At 42.3% G+C, this 19498-nt stretch overlaps 2 protein-coding genes across 3 annotated transcripts; both read right to left on the reverse strand.

The window, feature by feature from the left end:
- si:ch73-257c13.2 (putative nuclease HARBI1) lies at positions 1 to 7204 on the reverse strand. Of its 2 annotated transcripts, none has more exons than XM_064340429.1 (3): positions 7076 to 7204; positions 1210 to 1306; positions 1 to 996 (listed from the first exon to the last, which is right to left on the reverse strand). In XM_064340429.1, the coding sequence occupies exons 1-3, from the start codon at positions 7117 to 7119 to the stop codon at positions 64 to 66; spliced, it is 1074 nt and encodes a 357-aa protein (XP_064196499.1). In that variant the 5' UTR covers positions 7120 to 7204; the 3' UTR covers positions 1 to 63. The 2 variants fall into 2 exon arrangements, with proteins under 2 accessions (XP_064196499.1, XP_064196497.1); XM_064340427.1 differs by lacking the exon at positions 7076 to 7204 and adding an exon at positions 1686 to 1844.
- A 240-nt stretch (positions 7205 to 7444) lies between these two features.
- Positions 7445 to 13606, reverse strand: ostm1 (osteoclastogenesis associated transmembrane protein 1). The gene is made up of 6 exons (XM_064340430.1): positions 13141 to 13606; positions 12405 to 12519; positions 11963 to 12060; positions 11507 to 11620; positions 10177 to 10342; positions 7445 to 9551 (listed from the first exon to the last, which is right to left on the reverse strand). The coding sequence occupies exons 1-6, from the start codon at positions 13522 to 13524 to the stop codon at positions 9496 to 9498; spliced, it is 933 nt and encodes a 310-aa protein (XP_064196500.1). The 5' UTR covers positions 13525 to 13606; the 3' UTR covers positions 7445 to 9495.
- Positions 13607 to 19498: the final 5892 nt, after the last annotated feature.

Here is a 19498-nt window from a genome sequence, read left to right on the forward strand (position 1 = left end):
CACGGGGAAAGGGCAATTTATTTAAAGGGAGATAAAACAAAACAAAAAACAAAATGGCCGAAATCACATTATGTCCTGGGGTCTCTTTTTCGAGAGCGAGGCGGCTATGTCCTGTCTTTTGGATATGCCGCCCAAGCTTCCGGAATGCCCGTTCGGCAGCGAGTGAAAGGGCTCCTGGGAGACGGTGTCGCAGTCCGTGTCGTCCAGCTGCACGGGGTTGTTGTTCTCCAGGCACACGTTGTGCAGGATGCAGCACGCCCGCACGGCGGCGCTGGTCTTGGCGATGGAGTGCATCTGGAGCGACTTCAGCCGGCGGAACCGGGAGTGGAGCACGCGGAAGGAGCTCTGGATCACCTTGAGCGCCGACAGCACCCGCCAGTTGTAGCGCCCCTTCCTCACGACGAGGTTGCCGTAGTCGGGGAAGGGCGTGAGCAGGTGCTCGGAGAGGGGGAAGGTGGCGTCGCCCACCAGGTGATGGCCCCGAAGAAGTGCGTGCGGGTCCTCCTCCAGCGCCTTGCCCACCTCCGTCGTCTCGAAGACCTGGGAGTTGTGCCACCCGCCCGGGTGCTCGGCGCTGACGTGGACGAACCGCCCGGCGTGGTCGCAGAAGCCCATGAGGTTGATGGAGTAGAACATCTTGCCGTTGAGGTAGGCCTCGGGCACCGGGACCCCCTGGGGTTTGTCGATGGGGATGTGGCAGGACCCCACCGCGCACAGCGTGCCCGGCAACCCCGCCAGCGAGAACCCGGCCGCGGACGCCTCGGCCTCCGGCCCCCTCGGCCAGCTGATCTTGTCGGAGAAGTGCTCCGCGATGAGCGCGCAGAACTCGTGCAGGTGGTCGCAGATGACGGACTTGCTCGTCTGGAACCTCTCCGCGACGTCTCGGTACGACTCCAGGGTGGTCAGGGTCCAGAGGCTGGACAGAACGATGTTCCTCAGCGGCCATTTTCTCCTCATGAAGTTCCAGTTCAACGGCTCCAGCGACATAATCAGCTCCTGCAGTCGCATTGAAACACATACTGCATGAGTTGGAATAGCAGCAACAGGTATTCCAGGTAACATACACACTGCACTCAAGTATCTGTGCTGTTATAATCCAACCAAACTATTTTTCAGAGGTGTACATATGTTTTGCTGTCCATATACCTGGGTTAAAATGCATTTCCCAGCCAAGTATAAATCCTAAAAGTCAGAGAGTTTGTTACGTACCTCCACCTGAGTTGGTGTTAACTGGAAGTGGGTCTGAAACTCGCTAATACTGTATTTAGGCACCACAGTATTTATGTAGTTCCTTTCGGCTTTATTCCTAAAACAAAAAGAATCAAGTTAAACTAAGAACGGCAGGGGAGTTGTTTAGCTTCCTGATGAATGAAGTATAATTCATTCATCAGCAAATGGGAAGCCATTTCAATGGCTTTCTTGGCAGTGTCTCCTGAAAGCTGGCGACCTAATTATTGATTTTAGCCACATATACAAGTTCTACAAAACAATGGAGGGACCTAGCTAGCCTGCATAACTACGGTGCATACGCATGGCTCGCACCAGTTGGTAGCGACAACAACACGGACGCAGCCGCTAGCCACATTAGCTAGGTACCAACATCAGCCTTGGGTAAGATGTAACTTTTGATAACTGGCATACTATTTCAGGGGTTTAAGTTTGGGCAAAAAAATAACCATGCACACCTCACTTCTTGAAGGTGTCGCAGCGCATCGGCTACGAAAGGAACATTATCATCTGCGTCCAATTCTTCTGCGAGCAGAAACGCAATACAGGTTTCCGCCGCCATGTTGCTTCATATACACTACGCATGCTCTTACTGTCACGCTGGCAACAAAGAAGTCAGCTGATGGTCTTATGTTTAAGCGAGGACAATTACGTCACTTCCGACATGTGTTTAATTTAAATATGTTATTAAACTGGGCCTGCTGGTATTGTCAGTCTATGTATATTGTGTATGATTAACCAGATAGTGAAAACATTTTAACTGCTTCTAAATTACAACCAAATCCTATGAAATTCAACCAAATAAATTGATCTTCCAATAGGAAAAAAGTCTGTTTTTTCGGTATGTGCTGGAATCAAATTTAGGTAAAATAACTGAACACTGAAAAAAGGTGGACACTTTATCGCATAATAATTCATACGATTATATATTGGTTTAATAATCCACGCAGAATCCATTCCTGGTTCTTTTGTAGCAGCAAACCATTTACTCCACATCAGATGTGTTCTCTACATCTGATCTGGCCTGAACGAAAATTACAATTTATTGGTCTTGCAGGAAAAATTAAGCTTATTCTATATGAAAATTAAAATAATTCATTTAAAATAAAATAAAAACGTTTAGGCAAATTGTTAATTACAAAATAAATGGCAATTACACGCTGCCACCTATAGATGGCAGCCAAAGATTATGTGGAAGTCACGTACATAATTCCAAAAATACTCCTTGCATTGCAGAGCTGTCGAGATTGAGGTTTCTTTTTAATCCTGTCAGGATTGCAAGAATATAGTTTAAATGAAGGAAGCGAAATGATATGTGTAACTATTTTTAAGAGAGCGCACAAACCGAATATCCAGCTTTAAATGTGAGTGCGTCAGAGTTTATTTGAAACCTACCTGACTTTTACGCAATAATTCACATTTTACCATCAGTACTGTCAATAAGATACCAGAAAGTAATACCAAATGTTGTACATTTACTCTTAAAACAGTTCTCTGAAATGACTGTGTTTACAGTTTACAGGCTGTTTTTTTTTGTTGTTGTTTTTTGTGGTTGAACTGAAATTAAAATGTCATCAGTTCATACAGACAGAAAAATATTGATTTTGATTACATTCCAGCATCTAGTGTTCTGTCATATGACATTATTTCCGATTGCAACTTAAATGCATGTGACTGACCTGCAGCTTTGTATTAATAAAAAGTGTGTGTGCTGCACATGCTGTGACCTACTGATGTGAAAAAATCTGCATTTCACATTTTTAACAGATTTTTGACAGATTCAGGCAAACCTAGCAGTCTTTCTACACCAAAATGACCATGGCTTCTCTAAAAAAAATAAAAATAATAATATTAAAGTTTTTATTCAATATTGAGGGACAGATTTTCAGCCTAGGAACCTATCTAGGCATCACAATACAACACAGAAGCGGTTAGCATGCGCATTCAAAGATGGGCCTGGCACAGTGCTCCCCACATGTGTCTCCCCCTGACTGTTTCTCCTGTCCCAACAGGAGGCTCTAAAAGTGTCTCCTCCAGCTGATGGGGGCCCTCGTCTGGAGCGAGCGGAGGGGCGTGGACGAAGAGTGGGGTCAGATGGACCCCCCGCGGGTCTCCAATTATCCGCGGAGGAACCGCGTCCCCGGGCCGCCCGGGGCCTGAGTGGCCCCGGAACAGAAATGGCAGAAGTCAGACGCGCAAAGGTTCTGACATATGATCCGACAGTTAGTGATGTCATCAACAGCTGACCCTGTCATGAGACCTTTGGAGGGAAGCCAATGGGAGCCTTGTTTTCAATGGCCTTCAAGGAGCTGCGCACAGCCCGAGCCTGATTATAAACTGAATGACTAACATAATAGAGTGATTCTGTAATCTATCATAATACCTTAAGCTAGAGATCTACAGACTTTGACCCCTTACAGGTATAATAAGCCCTTTTATTCAGCTGCACATGCTCTCTCTTTGGGGGGCTTTCTTCTAATTATATATCCCAGGCATATGTTTTCCCCCTTTAACAAAGCACCATATTCATTACGGCAATGTTCGGAGGTAGCTTAGCTGCCTTAGCCAGTTAACTAATTGACAGCTTAAGGGGGTTTGCATAACAACTTAAGCTTTAACTAACAGTTTCTTAATATTGGCGCAAAGAAGGAAACATCGGCTACTTCATAACGTATAATGACCAGAGCATTGCCAGCTAGGGGAGAATGGCTAATGACTGCAGGTTTAAATACTTAGAAGCTGAGTAGTGCATGTCCTCACAAAAGCAATAGTGCAATATATCATGACGGCAGAAGAGAAACACTTCAAAAAAAAAAAAGACATGCATTAGATCACCTATACAGCACTATGCATGCCCCTTTGTCCCCGACACCCCCGCCCCCCCACAAATGCACATCTAAAAATAAATGTACTCAAACAATATGTTCTGTACGTGTTCGCCGCGTGCCTTCTCGCTCAGGTAGGTCACCTGGGCAACCGAACAGTTCTAGAACATTAAGAGGAAGAGACAAAATGGACGTGAGCCTGCCATCAACTTTTTTCTTTTTTTTTTTTCTTTTTTTTCTCGGTGGTTATACATACATTTCTTTGTGCATTAATGACCTATATGAAAGAGCTCACAATGATGAAGGCCACTGAAAGCACCATGGAAACGTCCACTGAGCGCTAAGCTTTCCGAGGACTCTCTGCATAGGGGGATCTGATTCAGCAGGGGGGACTTACTGAGCCTTCTTCCACGCAGGTGACCAACCTGTCCTGACTTCACCCCGGGTTCCCAAAACCGCGATGCGTCACGTGCACTTTGGCAACTCAGCTAGCACCCCAGGGGCCCGAATACAGCCAGTCATAGATGTGTACGTTTGGCCCTTTGGTCACTGAGAAGGAAATAATTGCATCGTTCGGCTGCACAAAAACATAACATGACGTTGCCTTTCGAGCACGAGGTTCTCTGTTCGAGTCCCGACCGGCGGGACGTCCTCACTGAGCTCGGACGAGTTTCCTGTGGTTATTCTGGTTTCCTCCTGCACCGAAAGACATGCCTGTCAGGTTCAGCATGCTCCTGCCATTGCCCTTGACCAAGGCACTGGCCTCAGAACTGGAGTCGGTCCCCGGGCGCTGCACTGCGGCTGCCCACTGCTCCTAAGTAGCGAGGATGGGTTAAATTCAGTAGACAAATGATCGCATGGGATTCTATAAAGATTTATCTTAATCTATCTTAAGTAATAGTTACTGCATATTTAGGAAGCCATCTACCTTTTGTACACACAGGAATTACAAGTAATCCATATTTTTTTGGAAAAATAATTAGTTAATAGAAAAGGGCTAGCTAGCCCTTATCGCAGTTCCAGTCAATTTAATTTCAACTCGGTCGGTTCAGGAAATGAACTGACATTTTTTTAAAGAATAGAAAAATCCTCATTCAACATCATAGGCTTTTTCATTTAACGAATTCAATTACGATTAATTAACTGCATTGAAATGGAATCGACCCAAACCATGGACATTATGACTATAAAAGAATGTCCCCCCCCGCCTCTGCAGTTGATAAAGCCTGAGCCTACACCAAGCATCCAGTTTTTGAGTACACCAGAGTATGATATGATTTGGAGAATAACCGTTCATAAATTTGTTCAATATGTAGCCTAATATGTAGTCAATAGGAACTTCGGGATTAAAAATCAGTTCAACTTCTGTTTTTCCTCAGATCATTCTGCAAGTTCCTATATGATACACATCTAATGGACCTTCCAGCAATAAAAATACCCATATACCCAAGTCACTTAAATCTAGACAGCCAAATGGATGACAGTTCAAGGTAGGTAACTGATGTGTCAACTCGAGTACGATGTCAAAGCCGCAATATGAGATGAGTCCACTCACACATTGTCTCCGCACACAAACACCTCAACAACTAACACAAGTCTGAAAATTACTGGTATAAGGACATACTGTATTATGTAGAGCTGTGACAAACATTGACACATCACAGCATTATTCTACAGTAAAAGCTCTTTTGGTACAGATTTGTGGAACAGAGCCGTTGTCCAGCGAGGGCTTTATGAATAACTTAGCGCTCAGTGCTGATTTAGATTGCATCACCCTTTTATTTGTGAGCCTAGCAACTACTGCTGCAGCTAACAGTCCCAAACAACAAGCAATTAGCATTCAAATGTCAGGGACTGTTGTCATTAAACTTCAGTTCTGTTCTAAAAATTTTTTTTTTTTTTAAGGGGCAATTTGATTCTAAAAAGTGAAAAGGGAGGAAAGTGTGGACTGCTTTTGCCTGGAGTTTTATGTTTTATTTACTGTACATCCCCATCTTGGGGGGTGGGGGGGGGGGTGGTTGTATACTAATATGACTATCGTGCTCAGAGAGGTTAAAAGAGGGAATTCATATATGTCAGTGGAAACGGGATTACTCTTGTATTAATGTTGTTTAACTGTGTGCTATCCATCACTTTTTAGACTTTTCCCACAAGTAGAGTGACCCTTTGGAAAGGTTAAAATTCTAAAATTCATCTCCAGTGAAAAGCTAAACTAAAGTTGGTTTACACTGCCTACCAACTTACGTAAAGTGACCCATTGCAACAAACGCGCAGAGGCTAACTATGTGTCCTTACGCGCAGAAGTGTCCCCAATGTTTCCTCGCGACTTGCAGGTCATCCTTAAGGATAACTGGCTAAAAAATCCGCAGGTTTAAAAAAAAAAAAAAAAAAGTGATTTAAACTTAAATCTCTACTAGCGTTTCTGCAGATGGGGAAGAGCCCATGATCGCGCGTACCGAAGCCATTTCAGTTTCTACATCGGTTTCGCCCTCACGTGTAACGCGCGCGACCACCAGGTCGGTGTAATGACTTTCAGCCCCGATTACCTCCAGTGTGCCCAGAAAGCCACAGATTACAGAATCAAAGCTGTCATTCTTGAGCTCCGCTAAGCAGGCAGGTCGTGTCAGCATGAATGAAAGATTGTTTTCAAAAGCTCGCGTTCGCAATCATATGATTCAGCATATCAGGGGCTAATGCTATTACACGCAGTGTAATAGGCAATGGCTGCAACTCCGGAGACCAAAAAGCCAAGGGAGTTTAAACCGATGTGTTATTATGATTAGTCAGCCGAGTAACTTTATCCCACATTTAGATTAACTGCTAATGAAGGAGAAACCGGTTTTGTTGCAATCCAGCAAAAAGCCAAAGAACCTTAACTGGAAAACATCCCCCACTTCCAAACAGAAGTGCACAAAACAGCAAACAAGGTTAAAAAAGGAGTTTAAAGGGATTTACATTTTAGAACGTCTTTTTTTGTAAATGAAATATAAAAAATCCATACTGTGCAGAAGCACGGTACTTACCATGTCCTCAGATTTGCATTCACATTCATGAATGCTGTTAACATATCAGCTGAAAAAAAAGGAACACAAACACAAAAATACTTTGCACTAAAGTTGCATTAAAAGAGTCGCACTGCAGGTTCAAACAACCTCAATAACCAACGAAATATACACGTATGAAGTGCGCGTGTGCGAGCCTGGTGGGACTGACACCGAAAGTCAAACACCATGTGGGCACCAGTCACCAAAGCCTAGGAGAGAGAGAACCAAACTGTGGCATAGAAGACACCGAAATGGAGGTCATTGCAGTTCAAAATAACAGACACAGCTCTCCTTGACTGGAAAATAACAGGAAAATTGTCCATTGTAAAATGAAGGAAAAACACAAGCTGCAACGCAACACATTTATTAATTGTTTTTGATCACCATTGACACCTTCTTCAAATCAATCTGTTCCAGCATCAGGGTGGTACCCATGTGTCAGCATTTCATTCAAGTCTTAGTTAAAGCCATGTCAAATACATTACACAATTATGAACACATTATAGTATTAATCCTCCAATAAAATTCACACAATATCCAACAGCAATAACAGGAAACTGGCAATCGTTCCTTGTGGGAAAAAACTCATGCTTTATACACCAAATTAAAAACCAGTGTCTGTGAACACAAATATTGGCTCCATCATTCAAGCTCATCCTCCTTTTTTAAACAGCTTGCATTCATAGATTTCTGTTCAATGGCAAATAATTTCAAGATACAGAAAGTGCTGGAACAGTAAATATCAGGTGAAAAGTAATTGTCAAAACAAAAGTATATTGAAATTTTTTTTTTAAATCACAACACTTTTTTTTTTTTCTCCAGGACTCAATTTTGATTGGTTGCGACAGGCACTGAAGACTTCTCTCCACAACTGAGCAATTCCACACCGCATCTCGTAAGCCTTGAACCGGACCCACTGCGAGACAGTGACGCAGGCTTCCCTCACTCTTACCAGCCAGAGCCTTTCAACAGAGTAAATGGAGGAACACAATGCCCTGTCGAAAAGCTGCTTTTTTTCCCAGCCGATAGCTCGGATTACCTCAACACACTCAGAAATCACAGAGAAAAATGAACCGAGCAGAAAAATTGGTGGTTTGTATGTGGTGGGGACATCTTGGCTTTCATCTGTAGTTTTTGACATAGCCCCCCCACCCCCCCGCCCCAAAGGAACCTCCTCCTTTCGGTTCGGTTTCACTCAACAGGTCACTAATTACGCACAGGACCTGACAAATCTATGCTCGGTGTCAAGAAAAAAATATGCTACAATAAAGATTTTCAAAAGGGACTTTTCCATTGCTTGCCATGTAGTGGGGAGGAAAACGTTAGTAACTCTGGTTCATGTATTATTAATGGTTAACTGGTTAAACGAAACGTGCGCCGCAAGCCAAAAGCACATTCTGTGGGGATGTTACGTTTCTCTCTAAATAAAAAAAAAAGTGTGCAGTGGAAAAGATGTTCAAGAAGGCTTTTATAATGGAGTTCGCGCACACGCGATTCGGTGCTTTTATCCCACATGGTTAATATATCGCTCCGGAAACAGCAAGGGGGAGGAAAAGAAGAAGAAAAAAAAAAGCCACGATGCACGCCATTTCTGCACAGTCCAAATGGTCAGCCGGCTCTCCTGGCAGAGAGTGGGAGCTGCATGTCCTCCCGTTAATGGACAGCAAAGTGCTCGCTCCGCCGCAGCGTCGCCGGCGTCCATTTTCCCCCGGGGGGCCCTCAAACACCCGGCCGCCGCTTTGAAACCGCGGCGGAAAATGTTTCAGGAAAACAAAAGGGAGAGGACAGGCCCTCGGTTGCAGGTAATTAGCCGCTGAACAGGACCGGCGGCAAAACCACCGCGGGCAGACGACAGTGTTAACTTCAGCAAACAAAAAAAAAAAAAAAAAAAAAACCAGCAACAAACAAACAGACAAAAAACAAACCAAAAAAAAAAAAAACTACAGTGATCTCATAATAAACATTTTGTAAAGATTAAGAAACTGTGATTTCCCATTTGCTCATTTCAAACGTGCTCTGCCTTTTTGTAAATTTATCTTTTGTATTTTATTTTACAATGAAACCTGACAAAATAACACCATTTGGCAACTCAACTCCTGATGGCCAGCATCACACTGTATAGTCCAATCAGAGTAAAAGCTTTGATTTCTTGGGCCCTGGGGGAAGTCATTGTGAAACTATAACATTGCAACCAATGCCCTGATCATAGTCCACCCCCCCCCCCCCCCCCCCGCCATGGCAAAATGAAAGCTGTCTTTCCCAGCATTTGAGGACCTTCGCAAACACACTGTGATTCAGGGGCGGGATTCAGGGGCGGGATTCGGGGGAGGGTTCAGGGGCGGATTCAGGGGCGGGGCGCCGCCTTGCCTCCACGTCCTCCACCGCCAGCATCCCGTCACTCAGCTGTACTTCTCCTGGATGTTCGCCATGCTGTTGCTCGATTTAGCCCGCTTGGCTAGGGTATTTAAAAAAGAAAGGGAAGAAGAAAAAAAAAAGGAGGTCTTTCAAAATGTTTTGCAATTCCTCTTTCATTCTTGCTAAGGTTTGCACATGGACAAGCTCATGCGTTAACTCTGGTCGATCTTCCCTCTCAAGCAATGTTAACGTGTTTGACTGGAAGTGTATTCAGATTTCTTTCCCCTGAAAATATCTCATTTGTACAGAGCCTTCACTTAACCTCCTCGTTGTTTTCCTGTTATAATTCCCCCCCGCCCCCCCCTTCGCAGTTCAATGGCCGATGTTGGCCCGCAATAAGAGAAGTATTGCTTGGGAAATCCTCCATTGCGTGCAAAATGACTCATAAGAATGACAGGACGGATGTTAGGGTTCATCACACCCACACACACACACACACACACACACACACACACACACACACACACCCACAAGTTATTAAGTTTTCCAGGATCTGGCACATGACTAATGACAGTCTCCAGCCACAGAAAATCCCCATTAACTGACAAGAGAACTTAGAGCACCCCCCCCAATAAACAACCTGTGGCATCCCAGCCAAAACTTGCCAGTTAAAAAAAAAAAAAGAATGCCGGGGGACAATGGGGCGCATTAAGCCAGTTACTCACGGTGAATGAGCTTGCGTTTCTTTTGTTCCGAGTGAAGGAAGCTGCTCAAGTAGAAGATGATGGGCAGGAAGAGCATGAAGCTGGACACGGCGATGACAGGGACCGTCTCTTCCCGGGTTGAGGAACAATTGAAATTCTTGCTCCACAATCTGCGGGTCATGTTCATCTGAAAGAGTCCCCCAAACACACAAGAGCTAATGAAAGAACAAAAAAAAAGGTGGGGGGGGGGGGGGGGCGGGGGCTTCTCCACCCGGGAAGCTACGTCTGCGGTACCCACCGAACGGGCAGGAGGAGCCCCCCCCATGCCCAACCCCCCACCACCACCACATTCGCCATTCTCTCCCCATCATAACCCCGACCCTTAAAAGCAAACCCCCCACCCACCCCCGCTTAAAATACAAAACGCCGGCAGCTGATGGTCAGAGAGCATTCTGGGAAAACTGAAACAATAAGGCGCTATATCACTGGCAGGCCCAGACGGCTCGCATCCGAAAGGCTACGTCAATACGGAGGGGGTGATAAGTTTACGACCAGGCCCAGTTCCAATGGACATTTCCCATTGCCACTGAGTAGTCACGCGGGTGGGTGCGTGTTGACAAGTTGCCATTAGAACCATCATCTGAACCCTTTCCACATGGAAGTCTAACAGGTGAAGGTGTTTATGTACAAAGACTACAATAGAATAATAACACCCTTTAGCCTAAATGCAGGCAACTGTCCTCTTGGAGGCCCTGAATGATTTTAACTGTTTCAGGACATTATAAACCTTTATAAAAAGTATGAAATACACCTAAACCAAGAGCCGCAGGTGATTTCACTGCTCATCCAATTAATGTAATTAATTTAGCAATCCGCAACAGAGTGGAAGAAAAGAAAAAACTGTAATTGTGGTTTCCACTGTTGACATCCTGAGCTTCCTGAAAGCGGACAGTGAAAAGATAGCACATGACTACGGGATGACTTGCAGTGGCCCCTAGGGGGTGCTGTTTTCATGCGTTCAAATCGCTGGCCACTGCTGCTGTGTTTATATTTTCATCATAATAACAAGAAGCTCCTGCTCAAATATTTTTGAGTAATTTAGCATTCTGGGGTTTGGAAAGAAGGGGGGGGGAATCAATTGTCTTGCCAACAGGGCATTTAAAAAAGTTATAATTTCAGAATTTGAACAATCCTGCAAAACATTTCTTGCACGTGATTTAATGTTGTCACGGTGACACTTGCAGGATATTGCTGAGAAGATAAAACCATGTCAGGGTCTGCGTGTCTGAACACACACACACACACACACACACACACACACACACACTAGTGAGAAGGCGTGAATACTCACTGCATCCTCAATATCAATGCACAGGGTATTGTTCGAGTCCATCGCGCTGTAAAGGTCGTTTAAGCGCTTGTAGATCGTTTTGCACTCCTTGCAAAGCTCAGAATGATTGCCTTGCTAAAAGGAAAAGAGAGAGAGAGGGTAGGAAACATGAATAAACACACACACACACACCAAACATACACACACAGTGTACGATACACACAAGTTCATCATCTCATAGTGCAGAACTAAAGCAGTATCACCCAGAGAACAGTAACTATTCTTTTTATTTGCATTATTCATGACGAGGCTTTTAAAAAGATGCTAATGAATTAACTCAAAGGTCCATTTGAATGTGATTTTTTTTTTTTTTTTAAAAAGCAAAGAAAGCCGGTTTGGTTTCAGTGCATCGACATGGACTTCACTTTGACGCCACTCAAAGACTGACAACAGACGTCGGGCTCCAGGGTTACTGACCTGCTGGTGTTTCTCAAAGCAGCTGAGCGACTGGTTCAGCACTGCCATGTAGTACAGGGTGTCATTGGTTAAGCTGTGGAGGTCAGGGGCAAGGCAGTCTACAGAGCAGGGAAAGAGGAACTGGTGTTACACAAGTTGTACAACTGTACCACATACCAGCAAGGGACAACTAAGTAAGGAAACCTCAGGAGAAATACCCTATTTACTTTTGAAGGGCAGTAAACGATCATGTGGTCTTCATTCTTTTTCATTGTTTGCGGCACAATGATTGGTTTTTACACCAGAGGACTCGGATCATTTTTGGAAACGCACGTAAATCTGATTTTCAGATTTTCAGTTTCTCGCGTTCCGAGCTGCATTAAGGACAACAGCAAGCTGGCCTCTCTTGGGCGTTCGCCTTCGCCAGATTTGCACTCGCGCTGTTCTTTTAATAGTTACTCACGGTTGCAGTCCGACTGCTTCCATATCTCCTGTAGGTTGTCGAAAAGCACGAACACCAGCATCAGCCTGTCGGAGCGCAGAAGGCTATCTCTGCAGCTGACGTTTGAAGGACCCACCTAAAAACAGCAGTTATTTTCAGGACAATATAAACACGTTCATATCCGTATCGTTATCTGCTACTTGGACCGAGCAGGGACACAGCTTGTAATGACAAATGTAAATTGTTTATGTATGTAAATTATAAATGTTTGTCTTTTAAATATGCTTTCAACATCCTTGTTTTTTTATTTTATTTTTTTAATAAGCCCAGAGGTTAATTCGCTATATTAAAATCCACAATGAATAAACTATTTGCTGCGTAAGCAGACAAACGCGCAGTAAAAAAATAATAATAATAAAATAAAAAAAAACACATGATAAAAAACACATGATCAAAAAATACCATGGAGTGTTATGAATTTAATTAGATACTTAAATTAATTTGATGCGTTACAGATAAGTGGCCTGCGATCCTGAAACTGATCAAGATTTACAAGTTCTGTTTTCCATAACTCGTTTACGTGTCAGTCACAGGACACGACTGACGACGCCAAGCAGCAGTGACAAGTCAAATGTAGCCCAAGAGATCTAATGCAATGGCTAGCTAGCCAAGGCTCTACCATCTCTACCAAAAAAAATTATTCAACCACCCAAAGGAGCTCACTAATTGGACATCAGTTGAACTTAAAATGCTTTACCTGGTCTGATGATATGTTCTTGTATATTTCCTGCAGGTCACTATACTCGAGGTAACAGTTCTGGCAAATCTTGACAGGGCGGGCGGAAGAAACGAGACAATTCACATACCATACATATCGCAGAGCAAAGATCTTAAGGAGTTCACGGCAATAGTCGCTGACTTCAAGATCCTCTGGAAACGCGGACAGCAAATTGAGAGAGAAATGAGAACTCCAGGGGAGCGAAGGCGACATAGACAACACAGGGCTTAAAGATGAATTTCTAATAGAGACATCGCCTTCGCTCGACTCGGAAACTGCGGCGTTGATCGGTAAATCAGATGCCCGAATCTTGTTATAAAGCAGCAAAGTAATGAAACAAGTCAGAATGCCGTTGGAAATCATGTTTCCTGAAGAATAGCGGCTACTCCGCAGCCCCTTTGTCAGTCCGCACAGCAACACTTCCTGTTTTTCCTCCTGTCACATGACATGTGAGATCTCGAGAGATGTGTATTTTCAGTTTTTTTTTTTTGCCAGTCGCTGACACCAGCGAAGATACAAGCTGAAACAGTATTACCTTCTAACTCAGATAATATTTAAAGACAAGTATACAATATTTAGTAAAGGTATATCAATTTCAAACATAGCTAAAACATGAAATGGATGGATTATTTTAGCTGGGCAATTGTAGCATGCTTGTTGTATCGGCAAGTTAGCAATAAAACAAAACTACGCGCGAGCACATTAGTTTTTATATAATAACTTCACATAACTTTTTTTGCCAAGACGTATTGTAATATGTACTTTATTCAAATTGAGATATGAATAATCTTTGTTTTAGTAACCAATTTTTCTTGATGCTACAAACGATGCAAGCTTACCGCAAACAAGGGAACCTAACTGCAGCTGTATCATCAGACACTTGAGCTGTTTATACTTGCTTCTACTGTATACTTCGCATTATCACTGTTTTTAAAAACAAAAATGCATATTATAATAAAATGGGATGATAAAACAGGAATACATTATTTTGTGAAGTTCTGTAATGGGTCAAATTTTGCTGCAATGGTGACAACACCTTTTATAACAACCTGCAAACATAAACTGCAAAGTCTAATTACACAACAGTGGGGAGTATTTATTTATTTATTTATTTATTTATTTAAAGTTCATTTTTCAGTATCTGGCTTTTTTTACGTTACTGTTACACGAAAATGGGATTATATACAATTTGGTTAAATAAATCCCAGCTCTGGAAGTCAATACATTAGTGTCACAGAATCCCCCTTATCCCCATCCTCTGGCGATGAAGAGTTGAACAGTCTATTCACGCGCACTGATGCAAAGCTTTTTACACAGAAGCCTCTCTGGTCGTCACTGGGCACATCTCAGCTGTCCTGGATCTGCCGCCATTATTGCATTGTCTCCGGCTATATCAACGTTCGAGGTCAACACGGAGCAGGGTGTTACGCCTCTGAATGAGTCCTTTCAGCGCTCGCGGTTGTAACATTCAAAGTGACTTGCTCTCGGCCGCCACAGTTCCCATGGCTCAGAGCCTGCTCGGTGATATTGGGTACAGTTCCTATGGTGTCATCAGGTTGTACGAAGGTTTTTTTTGTTTTTGTTTTTGTTTATTTTTTCAACAGCACTCAATGTTATTCAAGACCATAACAGGAACAAAAATTCAGTCCAAAAGCTATGTTGTATCTGAAATTGTATCATTTTTTGTTTACTTCTTTAGATGATGGATGTTTTCATGTTTATTTAGATCGGTGCTCATATGTGGGTCTGGCGACTGCACTGAAACTCATCTTTGTTGAATGTACCTTAAAGATAACATATCATTTCGTATTCAGTTGTGGATTTGGTCTTTAGACCAAGCCATTGTATACATCTCACGGTGTGCTCTCAGTTGAGCCATTCTCTGAGCAGAGCACCTTAGTTTTTCCAGTATTTCATCACATTCTTTCAAATGCAACAGGAAAAATTTTTATTCCTATGATGTTTAAATCCAAAGTGTGCTTTCAAAACAGCAATTGACATTTTGAACCTAAATTATTCGTTAGTCAACTATTTTTGCATAGACAGCCAAAAGGCTTTTAAAAATGTAATATTAATATAAAAACAGAGGTAGACATTTAACAGTTGACTAACAGAAAGGAGTCTGCTGTTGAAGTTAACAGCTAAATGCCAAAAAAAAAAAACACTTCTGTTGCACTATGTGGTCTGGCTTAGCCTTATATCTGAAGATATGACTTGTGACATTTTCTAGTCTGGTTGAAAACATCTGAAGAGAAGAAATTACAGCATATGGTCAGGCGCTGCACTCTGTATGAAGCACTCAATAATTATTGTGCCGAAATGGTGAAGAATGCGTTTTTTAAGTGCGATAGACGGTGGTCTCTGGACTATTCCGTGTCAGTTCCCTCTCATATTTACTGCTGGTTGACACCATGCAATTTTCAAATGTGTGCGTGAGTAAAATAATTACAGAGTCAAGGTAAATGATCTGGGCTCAAATTCTGATTGTGCTAATTGTCAAAAACCCTTGAATCAACCCGTTGCAGTCAATGGTCTTTAATGCGAAATTAGTGGCTCTTGATAACTTACAGTCCGCAGCAATTCCGTAGTCATCAAGCTTAATGAAAGGGAGAGGGACACAAATGCATTACTTTAGGGCTATTCTGATGCATGCTCACTGGCTCGCGTACACAAGTAGGCTTGGATATTCTGGCCTCCACCTGCCTCTTCTGTGATCACTCCATACTCAAAGCCCGTTTTTCTGCTCTTTCTTTTTCCACAATATCCACTTTTTAAAAAATCTCACAGGCCCCTGGACTTATGAGTTCATGGGAGTATTAAAACATATGTCACATATGTTTGAAAATATGTCAATGGGATTGTGCCGATATATATATATATTTTTTATATAGTGATATTTAATAAATCAACAAAACGATAGCTACATGTAGAAAAATGTATGATCACAATTTAAATCCACAAATTCAATCATATTTCTGAATATAGAAAATGTATTTTCACATGTTATGGAACAGTACTTATAATAAAACCAATATGCAGTCAATATAAATATAATGTGCATTTCTTTCATTATAATTCCTTGTGCATTAAAGAGCTTGCTTTAGCTTGAAATGAATATCGATCTGATATATATATATATTTATATATATATATATATATATATATATATAAATGGTCATAATCATCTGGATAAAACTTTGGCCCTTGCACAGTAGAATGGATGTTGGTGATGAGTGTGGCTACAGTGGTTTATTGATTGGTGTAATCAAGATGGAATATGGCTAGGTTAAGAGAAGATCAGCATATCATTAAAGATAACTGTCATTTAATTTTGTGGCAAATGGTAATGGTGGAAGCGGCGAAGAGCTCATTTGCATGAGATGCCGTGCCCAGTAACAAGAGGACAAAAATCACTAATTAGGACGGCAGAGTGTCTCCATCGTTTCAAGTACCCTTTAGCAAGGTGATGAAGCAAAGACTCTCCCGCTATAATATCATTCCGGGGCCGGGCATAATAATTCAAAAATGTTCGAAAGGAGTGATTATATTAATAAAATGACAGCCGAGAAATATATGCTTACCTAATTCCCTTAAAGGCAGACCTTGATTCTCAAATTGATTAACTTAGATGATTGAAAGAAGAAGGTCTTTGACCGAGAGCTATATACTCTATTGGTGAAAGGCTAAAAGGCTTTGACTACGCATACATTATTTTTATTTAAAATATGTTTTACATGACAGTATGTAAAATTTAGAAGAAGTAAAAACGATATGACTAAAATAGCCACAGATCCTCGTTATGTTGCTGTTTTCCTTCAGACGCTGTGGTCAAAAAGAACCTGACCACAAACACATTTGTGTGGTTTCCATTTGTTAAAAAAGAAAAAACAAATGAATTAACTTTTTCCTCTCTGTACAAATAATGTGTTCACAAATGTCACTCCAACGTGTGTCCACAGCTTTTAAAAGCAATATGCAGTGTACAATGATAAAAAATGCACTATTAACAGGAATCAGAAAAACAACAACATGTGATTTCTTAGTTATTTCATCATTTCTACTCTATACATTTATATTATTCAATTACTAGTGACACTTGAGTGCATTACAAATAAGAAATACAACTCATACCTTTGTTGGTGACATATTTATTTGACATATTTATTAAGCCAGGTCCTAGTGGAGGGTCTATCATTTGAATTTAAACAGACAGTAAAACAAACAACAATTATTTTTTTAATCCCTTTAAATTTGTGATAAAACTACTTTTTATTATGTTCTTAAAACCCTTTTGAGCGTTCAAAAAGTCCTTCTGAAACCCCAGTGCATTTCTCGCAAGTGTTGGACTGAATAGGGGGCTATCTAAAAGGCTTCCCCTCTTCAGGACGATCCTCAAGGGGTTAACTTAAACCTTTCTGGTTTAGCATAGCGTAGACTTGGCTCATAGACGGAGGGGAGAAAAATAGCTGTAAAGTTATGCAGAAAGTTATTCTTCGTCTATCGGGCCAGCCCTAATCCCCCAAAACCTCATTCTTTTATGGGAGAACTGTGCCTCTTTTCTTGTTTTTCGCTTTCTATACAAACTAAAGTCAGTCTGTATTTAATGGTTATGTCGGGATGTGAGAAGGGATTTCGCAAATGCGGGGCCTTTTCACCGAAATATTGCTCTCTACGTCGTGTGAGTCTACCAACCCAGCGCGACCCCATATTCTTCTCCGCGCGTCTGACTCGAATGACAAACTAGCCGATTTTCGGTACATCGCTGGGAAATGTAGTGAGCTATAATAGAGATTTCTCTTTCATTTTTTTACGCTTGACTTGGTTATTGTTGCCTTTCTTTGCCCGTGATTCCTTCTGGGGATTAGCCCTGACTTCCCCCTTAACTGGCGGTCAAAGTGGCCCAAACTCCCGATGACAATTGATGAGGATCAAGGGAGCTGCTATTCTGCATCTAAGAACTGATTTGTGCAAGAGAAACTCATCAAGCAAGGGGGGCGGAGGGGGGGCGGATAATAAAGGCGTATTTGAAAGAAGAAACGAAGACGCATTCATTTAAAGTGGATGCTCCCGCATACTTTTTTTTTCTTTAACCAACTAACTGCGTACAAATTAATGGCTTTTAGCTGATTGCTTGTATTTTTGTTCTTTGAAAAAAATTTTAAACTTAAAATTTTCCAAATAAGTAAAAAAACAAACAAACAAAAAAAAAAAAACAAACAAAAAAAAACGGTGGAAGCAAGTGGTGGAAAATAAACTGTCACTTTTTCTGCGAATGAGTGTGTATGTCTATGTGTGTGTGTGTGTGTGTGTGTGTGTCTGTGTGTGTGTGCGTGTGTGTGGATGGTTGGGTGGTGGGTGCTTTGTTATGCACTCAATGTATATTTAAAATAACTTACCAACACACATTAATAGGCTAGATCTCACTTAAAAATATCACACTTTTCTTTGTTGTTTGTGATTGCAAACAATTATGTTTATAAGCAAAAACAAAAAAGTACCTCAAATCTCTGAATTATTCACTTCACTAATTACTGAGGTATGTGAACCAATACATGAGACTTCTGTGTCCCATCAGTGTATGGTGCATGGATATCACCCTGTTTGGTTGGAGAGCAAAGTCAAGAATTCCGTTAATCCCAAAAACAATAATAATGATGGCAATAATAAACAAATAAATCACAAATGTATGGTGCTTGGATATAACCCTATTTGGTTGGAGAGTAAAGTCAAGAATTCCGTTAATGCCAAAAACAATAATAATAATGATGGCAATAATAAACAAATAAATCACAAATTAGTTCTTACAAATTACTGTGTCCAAATAACAGTCACACATTTCAGCGCTTGGGTAAGAAGTCACCCTTGGTTGGTGGGATGCTGTGGGTTGCCGCACGCTGCGGGGCTGCGGGGAGCTGGGTCTACGAACACAGACGGGATAATTACCAAACGGGCAGCTCGCGGAAAACAACACAAAGGAGTCTTTGACTTCATCACGGCCGGCCGCCGCCGGGGACGACATGGCGGGGATACGGGGGAGCTTGTCAGGGGTGTCCCGTCCGTCGGCCCCTCCGGAATACAGGGCCAGAGACGTCTTGTTTCATAACAGGACACGAAGCTGACTTCTTTCAGCTCTACTGAACTGAACATAAACCTTCGCTGACAGGCCCCCGGCGCCCGAACGGGACAGGGGTGAGAGAGCGTGCGGGACAGGGCTGGGGTGTTTCGCTGGGAAATAAAGTTGTTGTCCCCCACCCCCCCCAAATCCCCCCGCCCCCCACCACCTCCCCCTCCCTGCAATATTGTGACACAGAGCCACGCAATTGAAGAGCTCTCCCTT

This window comes from Anguilla rostrata, chromosome 6 (assembly GCF_018555375.3).
Source record: "Anguilla rostrata isolate EN2019 chromosome 6, ASM1855537v3, whole genome shotgun sequence".
NCBI classification, from domain to species: domain Eukaryota; kingdom Metazoa; phylum Chordata; class Actinopteri; order Anguilliformes; family Anguillidae; genus Anguilla; species Anguilla rostrata.